Source organism: Chenopodium album, chromosome 17, assembly GCF_948465745.1.
Source record: "Chenopodium album chromosome 17, dcCheAlbu1.1, whole genome shotgun sequence".
NCBI classification, from domain to species: Eukaryota; Viridiplantae; Streptophyta; class Magnoliopsida; order Caryophyllales; family Amaranthaceae; genus Chenopodium; species Chenopodium album.
Genome location: NC_137850.1, coordinates 47,582,149 through 47,595,771, shown reverse-complemented (window position 1 = coordinate 47,595,771; position 13,623 = coordinate 47,582,149). Strand labels below are relative to the sequence as shown.

The 13,623-nt window shown below is 31.7% G+C and overlaps 1 protein-coding gene and 1 pseudogene across 1 annotated transcript; one reads left to right on the top strand and one right to left on the bottom strand.

Annotated features, from left to right (window-relative positions):
• Nucleotides 1-7,024: 7,024 nt before the first annotated feature.
• LOC145589199 (agamous-like MADS-box protein AGL61) lies at nt 7,025-7,642 on the bottom strand. The gene has a single exon (XM_081645747.1). The coding sequence runs from the start codon at nt 7,640-7,642 to the stop codon at nt 7,025-7,027; it is 618 nt and encodes a 205-aa protein (XP_081501873.1).
• A 3,135-nt stretch (nt 7,643-10,777) lies between these two features.
• On the top strand, nt 10,778-13,605 carry LOC145588286 (putative DNA helicase MCM9; annotated as a pseudogene).
• Nucleotides 13,606-13,623: the final 18 nt, after the last annotated feature.

Genomic DNA, 13,623 nt, shown 5'->3' with positions numbered 1-13,623 from the left:
CTTCATTTCTGCTCATCAATCAAGTTTTCTTGTGGTAGAAGAAGGTAACACCCGGGCCAATTTATTTGTGAATCAGTTTACCATGATAATGCTCCACAATTGTTCTATAATTCATAATTTACAGAGATGGTAATTCCTGCAGTTTAAAGTGCCAATATATTCCATTTTTTTGGCATTTTAATAAGCAAATTATGAGAAGATAAATTGCTAGATCGAATCTAATTAAAATAGCTGGTAAAGATAATTGCATAACTTTCATTAAAACATAGAGAGAGAGCTACATTGCACTAACATATAATCTGCAAACACTACATTGCACTTGAAAACTAGAAGAAACTAAAGACAACAAGCACTACATTGCATCAAGAAACAAACAGAAATAAAACATAAAGCCCTAGCATATAATCTGCATGGGCAATACAGGGATAGATGAAACAAACATAAAGCGTCCAGAACTACCCTAGCTTCCATGGAAGATATAGGAAGATCCATGAGAGTTGCAATAGTGGTGGGTGTTAATGCTTCATCCCCAGGCATGAGCTACTGTAGAGAAAACATGTTCCCCTCTCCCTTGCTACTCTTGAACCCCCCCCCCCCCCCTCCTCTTCCAAAAAAGGGTAGATCTAGGAAACTAGTGAAACTTGTCATAACCAAATCCAAACCTGCTCGGATAATTAACCGGGACATTTGTGCCACTTCCTACCCCAAATTGCAAAGGAATGAAAGTTTGGATATTACTTGGCATAGGGTCCATATCCTCCATATTCGGCGGCAAAGGAGGACGCCCACCAAATTGACCACCTTCCAAGGGATTCATTGGTGGCAATAGAGGGTGCCCATTAATTTGACTGCTTTCCATGCCATTCATTGGTGGCAAAGGAGGATGCCCACCAAACTGACCACCTATCATGAGATTCATTGATGGCAACGGAGGATGCCCACCAAATTGACCACCTTCCATGGGATTGATTGATGGCAAAGGAGGATGCCCACCGAATTGATTGCCTTCCAAGGGATATGGTGGCAAAGGCGGATGCCCATCAAATTGGCCACCTTCCATGGGATTGTTTTCCCCTAGGAAAGATGGCATGAAATTTGGGGTAGAATAACCCAAACTTATGGGGTTTGGCATTGAGGGTCCTGCATTAACATTAGCATTAACAACAACATTAGAATTTGTATTAAGGTGATTAATTGTTAATGATGGATTTGCAACTCCTCCCATGGGAGATGAGCTCATCATTGTCATCTGAGAAGGGTCATTATTATGGCCATCAACCAAGTCAGTTGGGACCATAAACCATCGATGAGGGTGACCCCCATAATGGGTTGCGATAGGGTTCTGCCCTTCCACCATTTCTGGTGGAGAAGTATAGGCAAGTCCCATAATAGCCCTTGCTTGTTTAGCCCTTAGAAGACATTGATGATGCTTTCCGTATGCATCATTTGTAACCTTTTCTATTGACTTTTCAATCTTTTTTAGGTCTTCAATGCAATTAGCGTCAATTGGGCTTATCCACAAGAAATCTTCCTCCCTTCCCTCTCGTTCTTTAAGAATTTCTTCACCTCGCTTCCTCTCCGAATCAGCATGGTTGTTGTTGTTGGTAATTTGCAAGTTTAAGAGACTTGTATCAATACAAGTCCCAAAACTTTGGGCATTATTGTTAGCATTGTTGAGATTAGTGTTGACCATCAAATAACGGTTGATGACAGCATCAACCGAAGGGTGGCCAAAAGAGAAGACCTTTTTTCCAGGAGAAAAAACAATGACTGCAACTTGTGCATCACATAAGGTGCATATTTCACTAGCCTTCTTAAAAAGGCCCGAACGACGCTTGGAAAAAGTAACTAGGCGATTAGTAGCTTTTTCCATGCGCACCATGGGCACCTTTTGCCTTCCTCTAGTTTTCCTCTCAATCTCATTCTCAGCCATGGTGAACAAAGAAATGTGAACTCTTTTGAGGAGGAAAAAAATATATGTATCTTTAAGTGTATTTTGTTGGCTTAGCTTTAGAAATGTGATGGGCTTTGGGTAGGGTACTAGTATATTTATAGGGGGGACTCTCCTAATGCCTTGAAGCACCCCAAATTTACTACCATTCCTTGTCATATAATAAAATTAATAACTTATTGATCCCTCTATTTTTTTTTATTTCATTTTATATTTTCAATCTCAAAAGGGAGTTTTAATTGCAAGTTTCTCTTTATAAGTATTTATAAGAATATTTAATAATTATACATAAATTTTCTCTCTAATAATTTTAATTTTAAGGACTGAGTTGTGAATTGGAAGAACTTAATTACAATTAAATAATAAAGAGGGAGCTCAAATTTCATTATTTTTTTTTCCTTCTTAAAAATGGTAGTCTTGGCCATCTTAGTCTTAGGTAATACTAAATCTCAGCCAACTCAGATTCACACTGACAACTAGTTTGGATAAACTCTATGACTTATGAGATATCATTATAATTATTTCAAAAATGTGAGATTTCATCTAGGTAAAACTCAGTTGTTATAATGTGAACATAGATCATCTGCTAATGTGAGACTATGAGAGGATTCCATTACACAAGTATTAAGGAAATAAATCCTTTCAAGAGGATTGCAAAGGGATTTTACCAACCAATTTTGCTTCTCTAATTATTAAATTATTGAGTATATTTACTTTACAAACTCTTATATAGACATGGCTCACACTAATTTATTGTAAATCACTTAATTCACCTGATTTTTTACTTATATGATCTTATCTGAACTTATTAACCCTTATTTTAGTTATAGCTTAAACTTGGGTAGTCCTGATTAACCGTCATCATAACTTATCTGAACTTATTTTTTCTGAACTTATTAACCCTTATCTGAACTTATTAAACCTGAAATAAGTGGAAATAAGGTGAACAAAACAAAGCCTAACATTAGAGACAGTATAGTTATTTTATTAATAAAAAAAGGGTCACCATATTAAATTAAAAGTTATTATGCTTAAATTAAAGTTAAAGTGGCATTATAAAGGCTATAAATGAAAATTTTTATATATTGATCAATTTGAATAATAAAGGTCACTATGTTAAACATAATGTCGTACTTCAAGTTCACAATAATATTAAAGGTCATACAAGTTATAATAAAGGTTACCATGTTAAAATTAAGGTTATTATATTTAAATTAAGGTCATTATTTTCAATATAACGTCAATAATATACGTATAAACCTTAGGTCCACAGTTATTTTTTTGTGGATCAGGTCTATGTAAGTTTTTTCCCTCCAAGCATTTAATTTTTCAATGTCCTCAGGCAAATATCTAAACCAATATTAAAAACGAGAAAGTTACGACAGTTTTTCTACAACGATTTGTAGAACCGTCATAAGGCTATCACACTTTTTGTAAGCCATCGTAATTTTATAACAGTTTTTTAAACTAACGTAAGTCTACGGGAGTTTTTTGCCAATAAAACCGTTGTAAGATATCAAAAACTCGATTAAAACAAAATTAAAGTACTCCCTTTGTTTTTTTCTTTTAATAAGTTAGAATTGGATTTGCACATTTGTCAGACATAACTTTAACGATTAATATTTTTAATTAAAAGTTAGTTAAAATTATGAAAAATCAATTTATAAAAGTAGACATTATAATCAATCCAACAACATATGAATAGTGGAAAATCCCAACTCCCTCTTATAAAAAAAACAGAGGGAGTAGCTACGATGGCTAAAAACTGTCGTAAAAAAAAAAATAGTTTTACAAGCCATCGTAGTTTACATCAGCTTTAAACTGTCATAATAAAAATAAATTATGACAATTTTATAAACCAGAATCAATTAAGATCAGAGTTGTTCATCAGTCCAAGATCGGACCAAATTGAAGACTGAAAATTTGAAATTCCAAAGCTGAAGATCGGATCAAAAAACTTGTTCAAAACCTGGATCGGACTATTTTGGACCGATTTAATTTTTTTTTTAAAAAAAATCTAACTTGTTAATATTTTTATGGAAAACTTAAAAAAATATTAACGTCTTTTTATTGTAAGTTTTTTTTTAAAAAAAATTCTTACTCGTACGATTAAAGTTTTCTACGCTTATTAATGTTTTTCTTAATCATTTTTTAAGATTTTATGTATAATTTTAGCAAAAAAATCAGTCCAGTCGAAGACCGGTTTTTACAAGGTTTAGCTAGGAGCGGACCAGACCGAAGACCGGAAAAATAAATGTATGAGATCATATCGTTAATTTGGTCCGGTCCGGTCCATTTTTTCAGTCCGTGCCTATTTTGAACACCCCTAATAATATTAGATTATATTACATTTAGGGGTGGTGGATATATTATAGTTCCCTTATTTTTTTTATTATTTTTTTAACTTTTCCACTACTCATATATTTAGCCTAACTTTTGATTTGGGGAAAATATAGTCATGTACGATACCCTAATTAAAAAAAAATTACTTAATGAAAATGAAGATATTAACGGTTAAAATGCATCAACAAACGTAAAATAAGAAGTGTTGTAAGGGCTTGTTTAGTTCACCTTATTTTTTTTTATTATCTGATCTAATTTGATATGGTATGATTTGATCTAATTTTTATTTTATGTGAATGATAATTTCTAAAAAATAAAAAAAATATATCAAGTAGGGTATTGTTAGATGTGGTGATGTAATTTTTATAATTTTTTTCAATACGTAATTAAAGGAGCGATTTTCATAGATAATGCTAAAATAAAAACTAATTCTATGTGAGTTTTAAACTATTTCCCGTGATACCGTACACATAGGCTTAGTGAAGGTTTGTAAAATCCGAGGCTATAAAGAACCGCTAATACCATTAGTGGTTCTAATTTAAAGAACCTTTAACCATTACAAGTTCTTCAAATAGAACCGCTAATTGTATTAGAGGTTCTTCAAATAGAACCGCTAATACCATTAGAGGTTCTATTTAAAGAACCAATAACCATTACAAAAGAACCTCTAATACCATTAACGGTTCTAATTTGTGTATAACCGCAATCTTTATTAGCGGTTTATTACTAGCAAAAAACGAACCAAAAACCCGAGCCTACGTGGACGGTATGGTGGGAAATATTTTTTACAGCAACCTATACACGGAATTATTTTTTATTTTAGCATTATCTACGGAAATCGCTCTAATTAAAGATATTTATTTAGCTATAAAAATACCGCACTTACGATGATTTGATTTAAACTTATTTTTTTATGATGTGATCTGATCTGAACTTATTTTTTTCTGAAATAAGTAAAAATAAGTTGATCTATACGAAAAGGGAAATGTTAAATTAATTATAGAATTTACCAAAGAAAAAAAGAATTCAAAGCAATAATTAATTCTTTTTGGGTTTATAGAGATACACAACCAATAAGTGCCTCTAATAATTAAGGAAGTAAATCTTTTCATTAGGATTGCAAAAAGATTTTACCAACCAATAATGCCCCTAATAATAAAATCATTAATGATATTTAGGCCTTCACCTTAAATAATAATATTAAGTAAAAAATAATTTCAGTTCAGTAAAAAATAAGTCCACTTTAGTAAAAATAATTTCAGTTTAGTAAAAATAAGTTCAGTTCAGTAAAGTTTAGTTTTCTTAAAAAAGAATTATAATAGAAAATCAGTAAAAATAATTTCAATTCAGTAAAATTAATTTAAGGTTCAGTAAAAATAATTTATGTTCAATAAATATAATTTTATTTCAGTAAAAATAATTTAACTTCAACAAAAATAAGATGAAGTGAACGGGGCCTTACTTTAAGCATTTTACTTTCTATGATCAAAGCACAAGACGTGGAAAAAGAATAGACAGTGGAAACAAAAAGAGAAACAAATCAACAAAATATGGTATTGATAATAATTGAGCCATATAATTGCTCTTAAGATCAAATTTGATATTTCCTCCAAAAAAAAAAAAAAAAAAGATCAAATTTGATAATTGTTTAAAAAGCTTCCATTATGGTAATTGTTTATTTATCATCTATTTTTGTGTGATTAATTAAGAGAGAGCTACGCGACCCGGCAATATATATAATAGGATTAAGTGCATAATTCCTAGTCTTGGCAATAGTTCAGCCGTCAAAAAAAAAAAAAAAAAAAAAAAAAAAAAAAAAAACAATACCTGAACTCAATCCATTTAAAATACTTCTTAATATGAGAACATTCAGCATTTTTTTAATGCAATGAGTCATTATATTAGGGCATTAAATTACAACTGGGAGAAAAAGAATTTGAACATGCGATTTAAACAATATAGATTAGTTGTTGAACAATCATATTAGGGTTGTATATCATGCATCCCTGAGAGATACGAAGTATATCAACAAAATAAATATATATTTTTTTGGAAGAAAATAATAATTGAGTCATATAATTGTTCTCAAGATCAAATTTGCATTTTGTTGAAAAAGAGAATGTGATTATGGCCTGGGTTACTGTCAAAAAAAAAAAAGATTATGGCCTGGGTTAAGTATTTTTATTAGGTTCATTGTTCTAAGTCTTTTTTGCGAAATTACATGACAAAAAAAGACATTAAGACATTTTTTGCCAAATTACATGCCAAAAAAATTGTGTTTCAAATAAGAAAGTGGAGAATATTTTCAACAAAACTTCTTGTCTTTTACAAGACATTTCGAAGTTATCCCTTATAAGCATAGGGTGTAGATTAAAGAATAATGGAAGGAAAACATAATGTATTTGAGACTTGCACATAATTTTTTAAATAACATAAAATTTTATTTATTTCAACTTTGATTCCATAACACTTTCTGAAAATAACTGCGGCTCCATGACAATAATAATAAAAAAAAACACACATAATAATCTACTTAACGAAATAAAGACAAATGTTTTTATTTTTTGGTGCAACAACTTCAATTTTTTTTTTTTTTTTTTTTTTTTTTTGACAATCAAATTAAATGTGAAACAAGCGATAGATTAACTGCATCATACGTTAAATATGAAATTTAATGTATGGTTTTCCTTCAATTCCTCAGCAAATTAAATACTCCCATGCAATGCAAAGCTAGTAATAATCCTGTCGATATCCAACCAAGGCACCATCCTTTGTATCAAACACAGGATAATTAACCCCCATAAAAGGCATTGGATAAGGAGGAGGAGTAGTAGTAGTAGTTGGAGCTTTTGCGGCGGCCTCCATCATCACGAGGCTATTACCTTGTTGGATAACATGCTTCTTAAGCTCTTCTAAGGAAGCTTTGAAACGCTCCAAATTTTCCAATGAAAGCTCCTCGATGGGAAGATCCATCATGGTCTCGGTCATCTCTTCGTTTCTCTTCTTTTCCATCTCCATATGACGATTGATTAAGGTGAGTTCCAGGTTGAGATCGCAGACACCAGCACTGCTGCGATGGACCCCAACCCCAACCCCAACCCCAAGGGGCGGTTTGATATCCTGATCAGAGGATGATGAGGATGGAGAAAATTTTGAAAAATAGTAGCGATTGGCTACCATCTCTACCGAAGGGTGGCCAAAAGAATAGGCCTTTTTCCCTGGTGAGAAGACGATAATTGCAGCATCTACACCACATAAGGTGCACAGCTCACTAGCCTTTTTAAAAAGACCACAGCGGCGTTTGGAGAAGGTAACTTGTCGATTGCTATCCTTCTCCATACGCTCCATTTTGATCTTTTGGCGGCCTCTAGTTTTTTTTGGAGGAGTAGGCTGACTAGCCATAGTGAAAGAAGGGAAATTGTGAGAAGAAGAAAAAGTTGATAACAAGTGAAGAGGTTGATGAATGAAGAAATGAGAGCTCAAGGTGGGGTTATAAAAAGAATGGAAGATTGTGTAGGGCATATCAATATGATTTATTTCCATATTTGTTTTATACAGAGTATTTCGATAATTACTAAAATTAGTACTTTCTCCATTCTTTTAATATTGCAACGTTTGTTCTTTAAACACTACTCCGTATTTTCATTTTTTTACTGTTATATAATCAAAGAAATTAAAGTTTTAAATTTTACTTTAAAAATTCAGCCTAACTAGGTCATATTTTCTTTATTTTGTTTGCTTCTTGTCATGTATCTTGGATGATGCATTTCTAAAAGTTATGAAAATTGAATATTTGAAAAATAAACGATTCGTTGAAAAACCATATTTTCATTTTATAATGTTTTTTTCCTTATACTTTAATTTACAATATAGGTTAAAGTTTAATTAAATTAAACAGTTAGATTATACCAGACCAAACTTCAGAAAATTCAGACCAAAATACCTTGTTCGAGCAAAGAGAACAAAACCTAAGTCACATAAATATGTGGTTTTTTTAATTGAAAAAAGTTCACTTTTTATTTAAGTTTATATCAGCTTAATATGTTATTTTTGTCACACATAATAGTCTCATTTGCTTTTCACCTTGTTTTCATTATTTTTAAAATTGATACGCTATTTAATATAATAAAAAATATCAGCCAATTAAAATATTTCAAATCAATTTTATTTTATTTAAAAAGTATTTTTAATATATAAAAATAAGTTACCTCATCTAACAAATACAACAATTGGTTCAATCGTATTAAGTACTATATCATTTAGTTTAATTTCAACAGATAAATCACTTTCAATTAGTTTTATGAAGAAAAAAAATCAATAAAGCCTTATTCTCTTCACCTTAAAACTTAATATATAAAAATAAGTTACCTCATCTAACAAATACAACAATTGGTTCAATCGTATTAAGTACTATATCATTTAGTTTAATTTCAACAGATAAATCACTTTCAATTAGTTTTATGAAGAAAAAAAATCAATAAAGCCTTATTCTCTTCACCTTAAAAGATAATAGTCAATAAAATCATTTTGGTTTAGTAAAAATTATTTCTCTGGTAAAAATAAATTTAGTTTAATAAAAATAATTTCAGTTTAATAATATTAATTTTTAATCAGTGAAAAACAATAAAATTAAAGACAAAATAAATAAGAAATCAGTGAAAAATATGTTTTAATCATAAAAAATAATTTCAATTCAACAAAAATAAGGTGAATAAAATAAGATCCAAGTGTAATTCATTTTCAATCCCAGGTCTTGCCAAATGCGAAACTTTATCCAACTAAGCTATCTCTAGCTGGCATCCTTATGTGCTGTCAGATCATGATTCAAAGTCACAATAGATTCGAATATTTTATGATTTGATACATAATAAGGAAAGATATATATTATTGTCATTTTGATGAATAAAGTAAAACATATGGAATTGAACCATGTGTCCATTCTTAAAAAAATTATAATCTTCATATAAGGAAGCTAATAATGTTATAATGATAAGTAAAATTTTAGAAAATGAATTTGAAACATGCATTATTATTCATTATGATTTCTGGCATTTTTTTTAAAGAAAATTTCTGGCAAATTATTAAGCACATTATTAGAACAACACATTAATACCTTTATTATGCATAATGTAAGTCATATTCTTTTCACCGTATTTTTGCTGACTTGAAATTATTTTTATTGATTAAAATTTATTCTTACTAATTTAGTAATTTACTATTATATTTTTGTTTAAAATTACTAATTTTAATTTAACTAAACTAATTTTTGCTAAATTGAACTTAGGCATAAAATTGATTTTACAAAATATTATTAATTTATGGTAAAAGATTGATGGACTTAATTTTCATTATTTCATTATACCATTGATGGACTTAATATTTCATTATATACCCTTAAAAGTAACAATTCATCTAAAATTTATTTTACAAAATATTATTAATTTTTTTTATCACAATTTGTAGACAAAATTAAGAGTTACAATTGATCTAAATTATTATTCATACTCAATGATTTCTTATTACAGTCTGTTGACTAAATTCAAAGTTACAATTGATCTGAAATATTATTCATACTCAATGATTTCTTATCACAACTTGTAGACTAAATTCAAAGTTACAATTTATCTGAAATAACGTAATCGTTCATATAAGGAGAAAATCCTCTTATATTATTGACTATTGTTTAATAGAATAAGAATTAGCGCCTAGATAAATTCAAAGTTACAACTGATCTATAATATTATGATCTGATCTTCCTCATACTCAATTTTTTTACAATTTGTAAACTATAATACAGTTAACTCGAATTATCATGATCATTCATATGGAAAAATATCAGTATTTGGTACACGTTAGCACTTACTCCTTATCATGATCATTCATATGGAAAAGTACTTTTGTTGGGTATACCTTTAAAAGTAAAACATATTAGTAACAATATGAATACTCACTACCTCATCCAATTCTTCACTAATTTATGCACAGAAAATTTAGAACATTTTGAATTCTTATAAACTTCACATATAAATTTCTATGAAATGAATATGATAAGTCAATGAAGTAGATATTTTTTAAAAAAATTAACCCTTTTATCATGTTATCGATTTTTAGGACTGAAGAAAGAACATGCATCTAAAAGTAAATTGACAAAAATTGAGATTAATAAATGAAAATTTCCAATTATATACAAATAACAAAAAATATAAAAAACTAATATTCTAAAATTACACATCGAGATAAATCTAACAATATTTCATATGACTATATATATTAATGTTAGTTTTTCATCAAAATTTTAAAATTTTGAATATATATAAAAATCAAAATGAGATTATCAATATGAAACAAACAACTACAGAAATCAATAAGCTAATGTTACTCAAATAAACTAATTTTGCCCCGATAAACTATTTCCCCAACGCAATCGATATGTTTCCCGCTTAATTTCCAAAACCCCCCCGAAAAATACGACAATTCCAGAAAATGTACTTGCCGGAGTTAACAGCCGACGATGAAATTTACAGAGACATGGTGACCTTCCTTACTTCCAACCACTCCGACCAACTTCGCTCTCTTATTCTCTCTCCTGATTCTCGCCTTCATTACCCTCTTTTCATCGAGTATACTCTCTCTCTCTCTCCTCGCTTATCCCCTTTTCTCTCTCCTCTTTCATTCTATTAATTTCTTCCATTTCCAGTTTTGCAGAGCTTATGAACGATCATCTACAAGTTGCTCAGCTCATCTTCGCCAAACCCACCGATTATTTGCCCAAATTTAATTATGCCGCTGTTTCTGCTCAAGTAAGGATTTACTTCGAATTCCCAGAAAAATTCATCGGCTTTAAGGCGTGAATTTGGCTGATTTTTGTAATTTGGGAGGTTATTTATCTGGGTGTGCAATTGGAAGGTAGATTTTTATCTGGGTTTGTATTTTGAAGGTATATTTCTAATTTGGGATTCTGGGTTTTACTGTGCAGAGGTTGATTGTGAAGGATTCTGAAGGTGGCTCAACTTCCACTATTAAAGAAAATGTTCATGTTCGTGTAAATATACTGGGCTCTCCCCTTGAATCACCTGGTTTGTTTTTCCCTTCTTTCGATTTTTTTTTTGGCTTATGTTCAATCTGTTGCATTTGGATATGTTTTCTGGCAAATTACTAACTTTAAATGGTGAGGTGAGGTGACAGTATAATGTTTGGTGGACAGCAACACGTTGCAAATTTGGAATGGAGAGCATGATTGATAGCGAAATAGATGTATTTTATGCAGTCATAAGTTCAATTTGATTGTTTTGTGTTGCAGTGAATTTCTGGTTTTAATTTAGATGGTAGATTATATATTAAATTGCATTGTATAGTCATACTTTTGTGGGATTATTCTTTTCAATTTTTCCTTTTGAATATGCTTATATTTTATGGGTCAAAGTGGGGTTTTGTTGATATTGATTGTTTGGGTGGTTGATTGTTGTGTTTGTGTGTAGAGACTTTTCCAAGCATAGGGAAGGTGAGGGTGCGGCATAGTAACATACTGCTGACACTCAAAGGGACTGTCATACGATCAGGTGGAATTAAGACGATTGAAGGGGAAAGGAGATATGAATGTAAAAAATGCAAGAATGTTTTCCCGGTTTATCCTGAATTAGAAACAGGAAGCATTATAAGGCCGCCATTGGCATGCCTCTCAGACAAGTCCCAGGAATGTGAAGGCAACAAGTTTGTGCTTGTAGAAAACAGCTCTAAATTCCATGATTACCAAGAAATCAAGATCCAAGAAAGCGCCCAGCTGTTGGGTGTTGGATCCATCCCACGTTCCATTCGTGTAATCTTGCAAAATGACCTTGTTGACATTGTTAAGGCTGGAGATGATGTGATTATAACTGGTGTTTTGACTGCAAAATGGTCTTCAGATTTGAAAGACGTCAGATGTGATCTTGAGCCTATTCTGGTTGCCAATCATGTGAGACAAACCAATAAGCTAAAATCCGAGATTGACATCCCTGATGACATTGTTAATAAATTCAAGATATTCTGGAAAAAATTCAGCGGTACCCCTTTGAAAGGGAGAAATGCAATTCTTAAGGCTATCTGTCCCCAGGTTTTTGGTCTGTTCACTGTGAAGTTGGCAGTTGCATTAACCCTTATTGGCGGTGTGCAGCATGTTGATGTTTCTGGGACAAAGGTTAGAGGAGAATCCCATTTGCTTCTTGTGGGTGATCCTGGTACTGGAAAATCCCAATTCTTGAAATTTGCTGCTAAATTGAGCAACAGAGCTGTTATTACTACTGGACTAGGAAGCACAAGTGCTGGTTTGACTGTCACTGCCGTGAAAGATTCTGGTGAATGGATGCTAGAAGCCGGGGCACTTGTATTAGCCGATGGAGGGCTTTGCTGCATTGATGAATTTGACAGCATGAGGGAACATGACAGAGCCACCATACATGAAGCCATGGAACAACAAACAATAAGTATTGCAAAAGCTGGTCTTGTGACAACTCTTAGTACCAGAACCATTGTTTTTGGGGCGACAAATCCAAAGGGACAGTATGATCCCAGCCAACCTTTATCTGTCAATACTACACTTTCTGGTCCTTTACTGAGCAGATTTGATATAGTTTTGGTTCTGTTGGATACCAAAAACCCCGAATGGGATAAAGTCGTTTCATCCCATATTCTTGCAGAGGAGGAACCAGGCAGAGTAAAAGATGCCGAAGATTTAACAAATTATTGGTCACTTTCTATGTTAAGGAGGTATATTAGTTATGTTAAAGGGAAATTTAGGCCAATACTTACTAAGGAAGCAGAGAGTAATTTCTGGTTACTACCAACTGCAAAGGAGATCAGGGACAGAAAATGCGGCGAGGATCACAGTGCGAATGTTAGAAAGTCTGATTCGACTAGCACAGGCTCATGCAAGGCTAATGTTCAGGAACGAGGTGACTCAGTTGGATGCCATTGCTGCTATCTTATGTATAGAATCGTCCATGACTACTTCAGCAATAGTTGATAGTGTTGGGAATGCTTTACATTCAAATTTCACAGAAAACCCAGATATTGAATATGCCAACCAGGAAAAGTTTATCCTTGAAAAACTGAAATTGGTAGATGAATTTCCTGCAGTGAGGAGCTTAAATGGATGAATATTTTATCACACATTCACATGTATCAAGCAGGTTTATTTGCTTCTGTCTTGACTGTGATTAGGTTGCTATCTACTTTCTCAACTTGTCTATATAGCACATATTTTTTAATGTATGCGCAAGCATGTAATTTCAATCGTAGGCGTCAGGTGACATTTGTGCACCAGAAAACGCAGTTTTAAGGGTGGCTGGAGA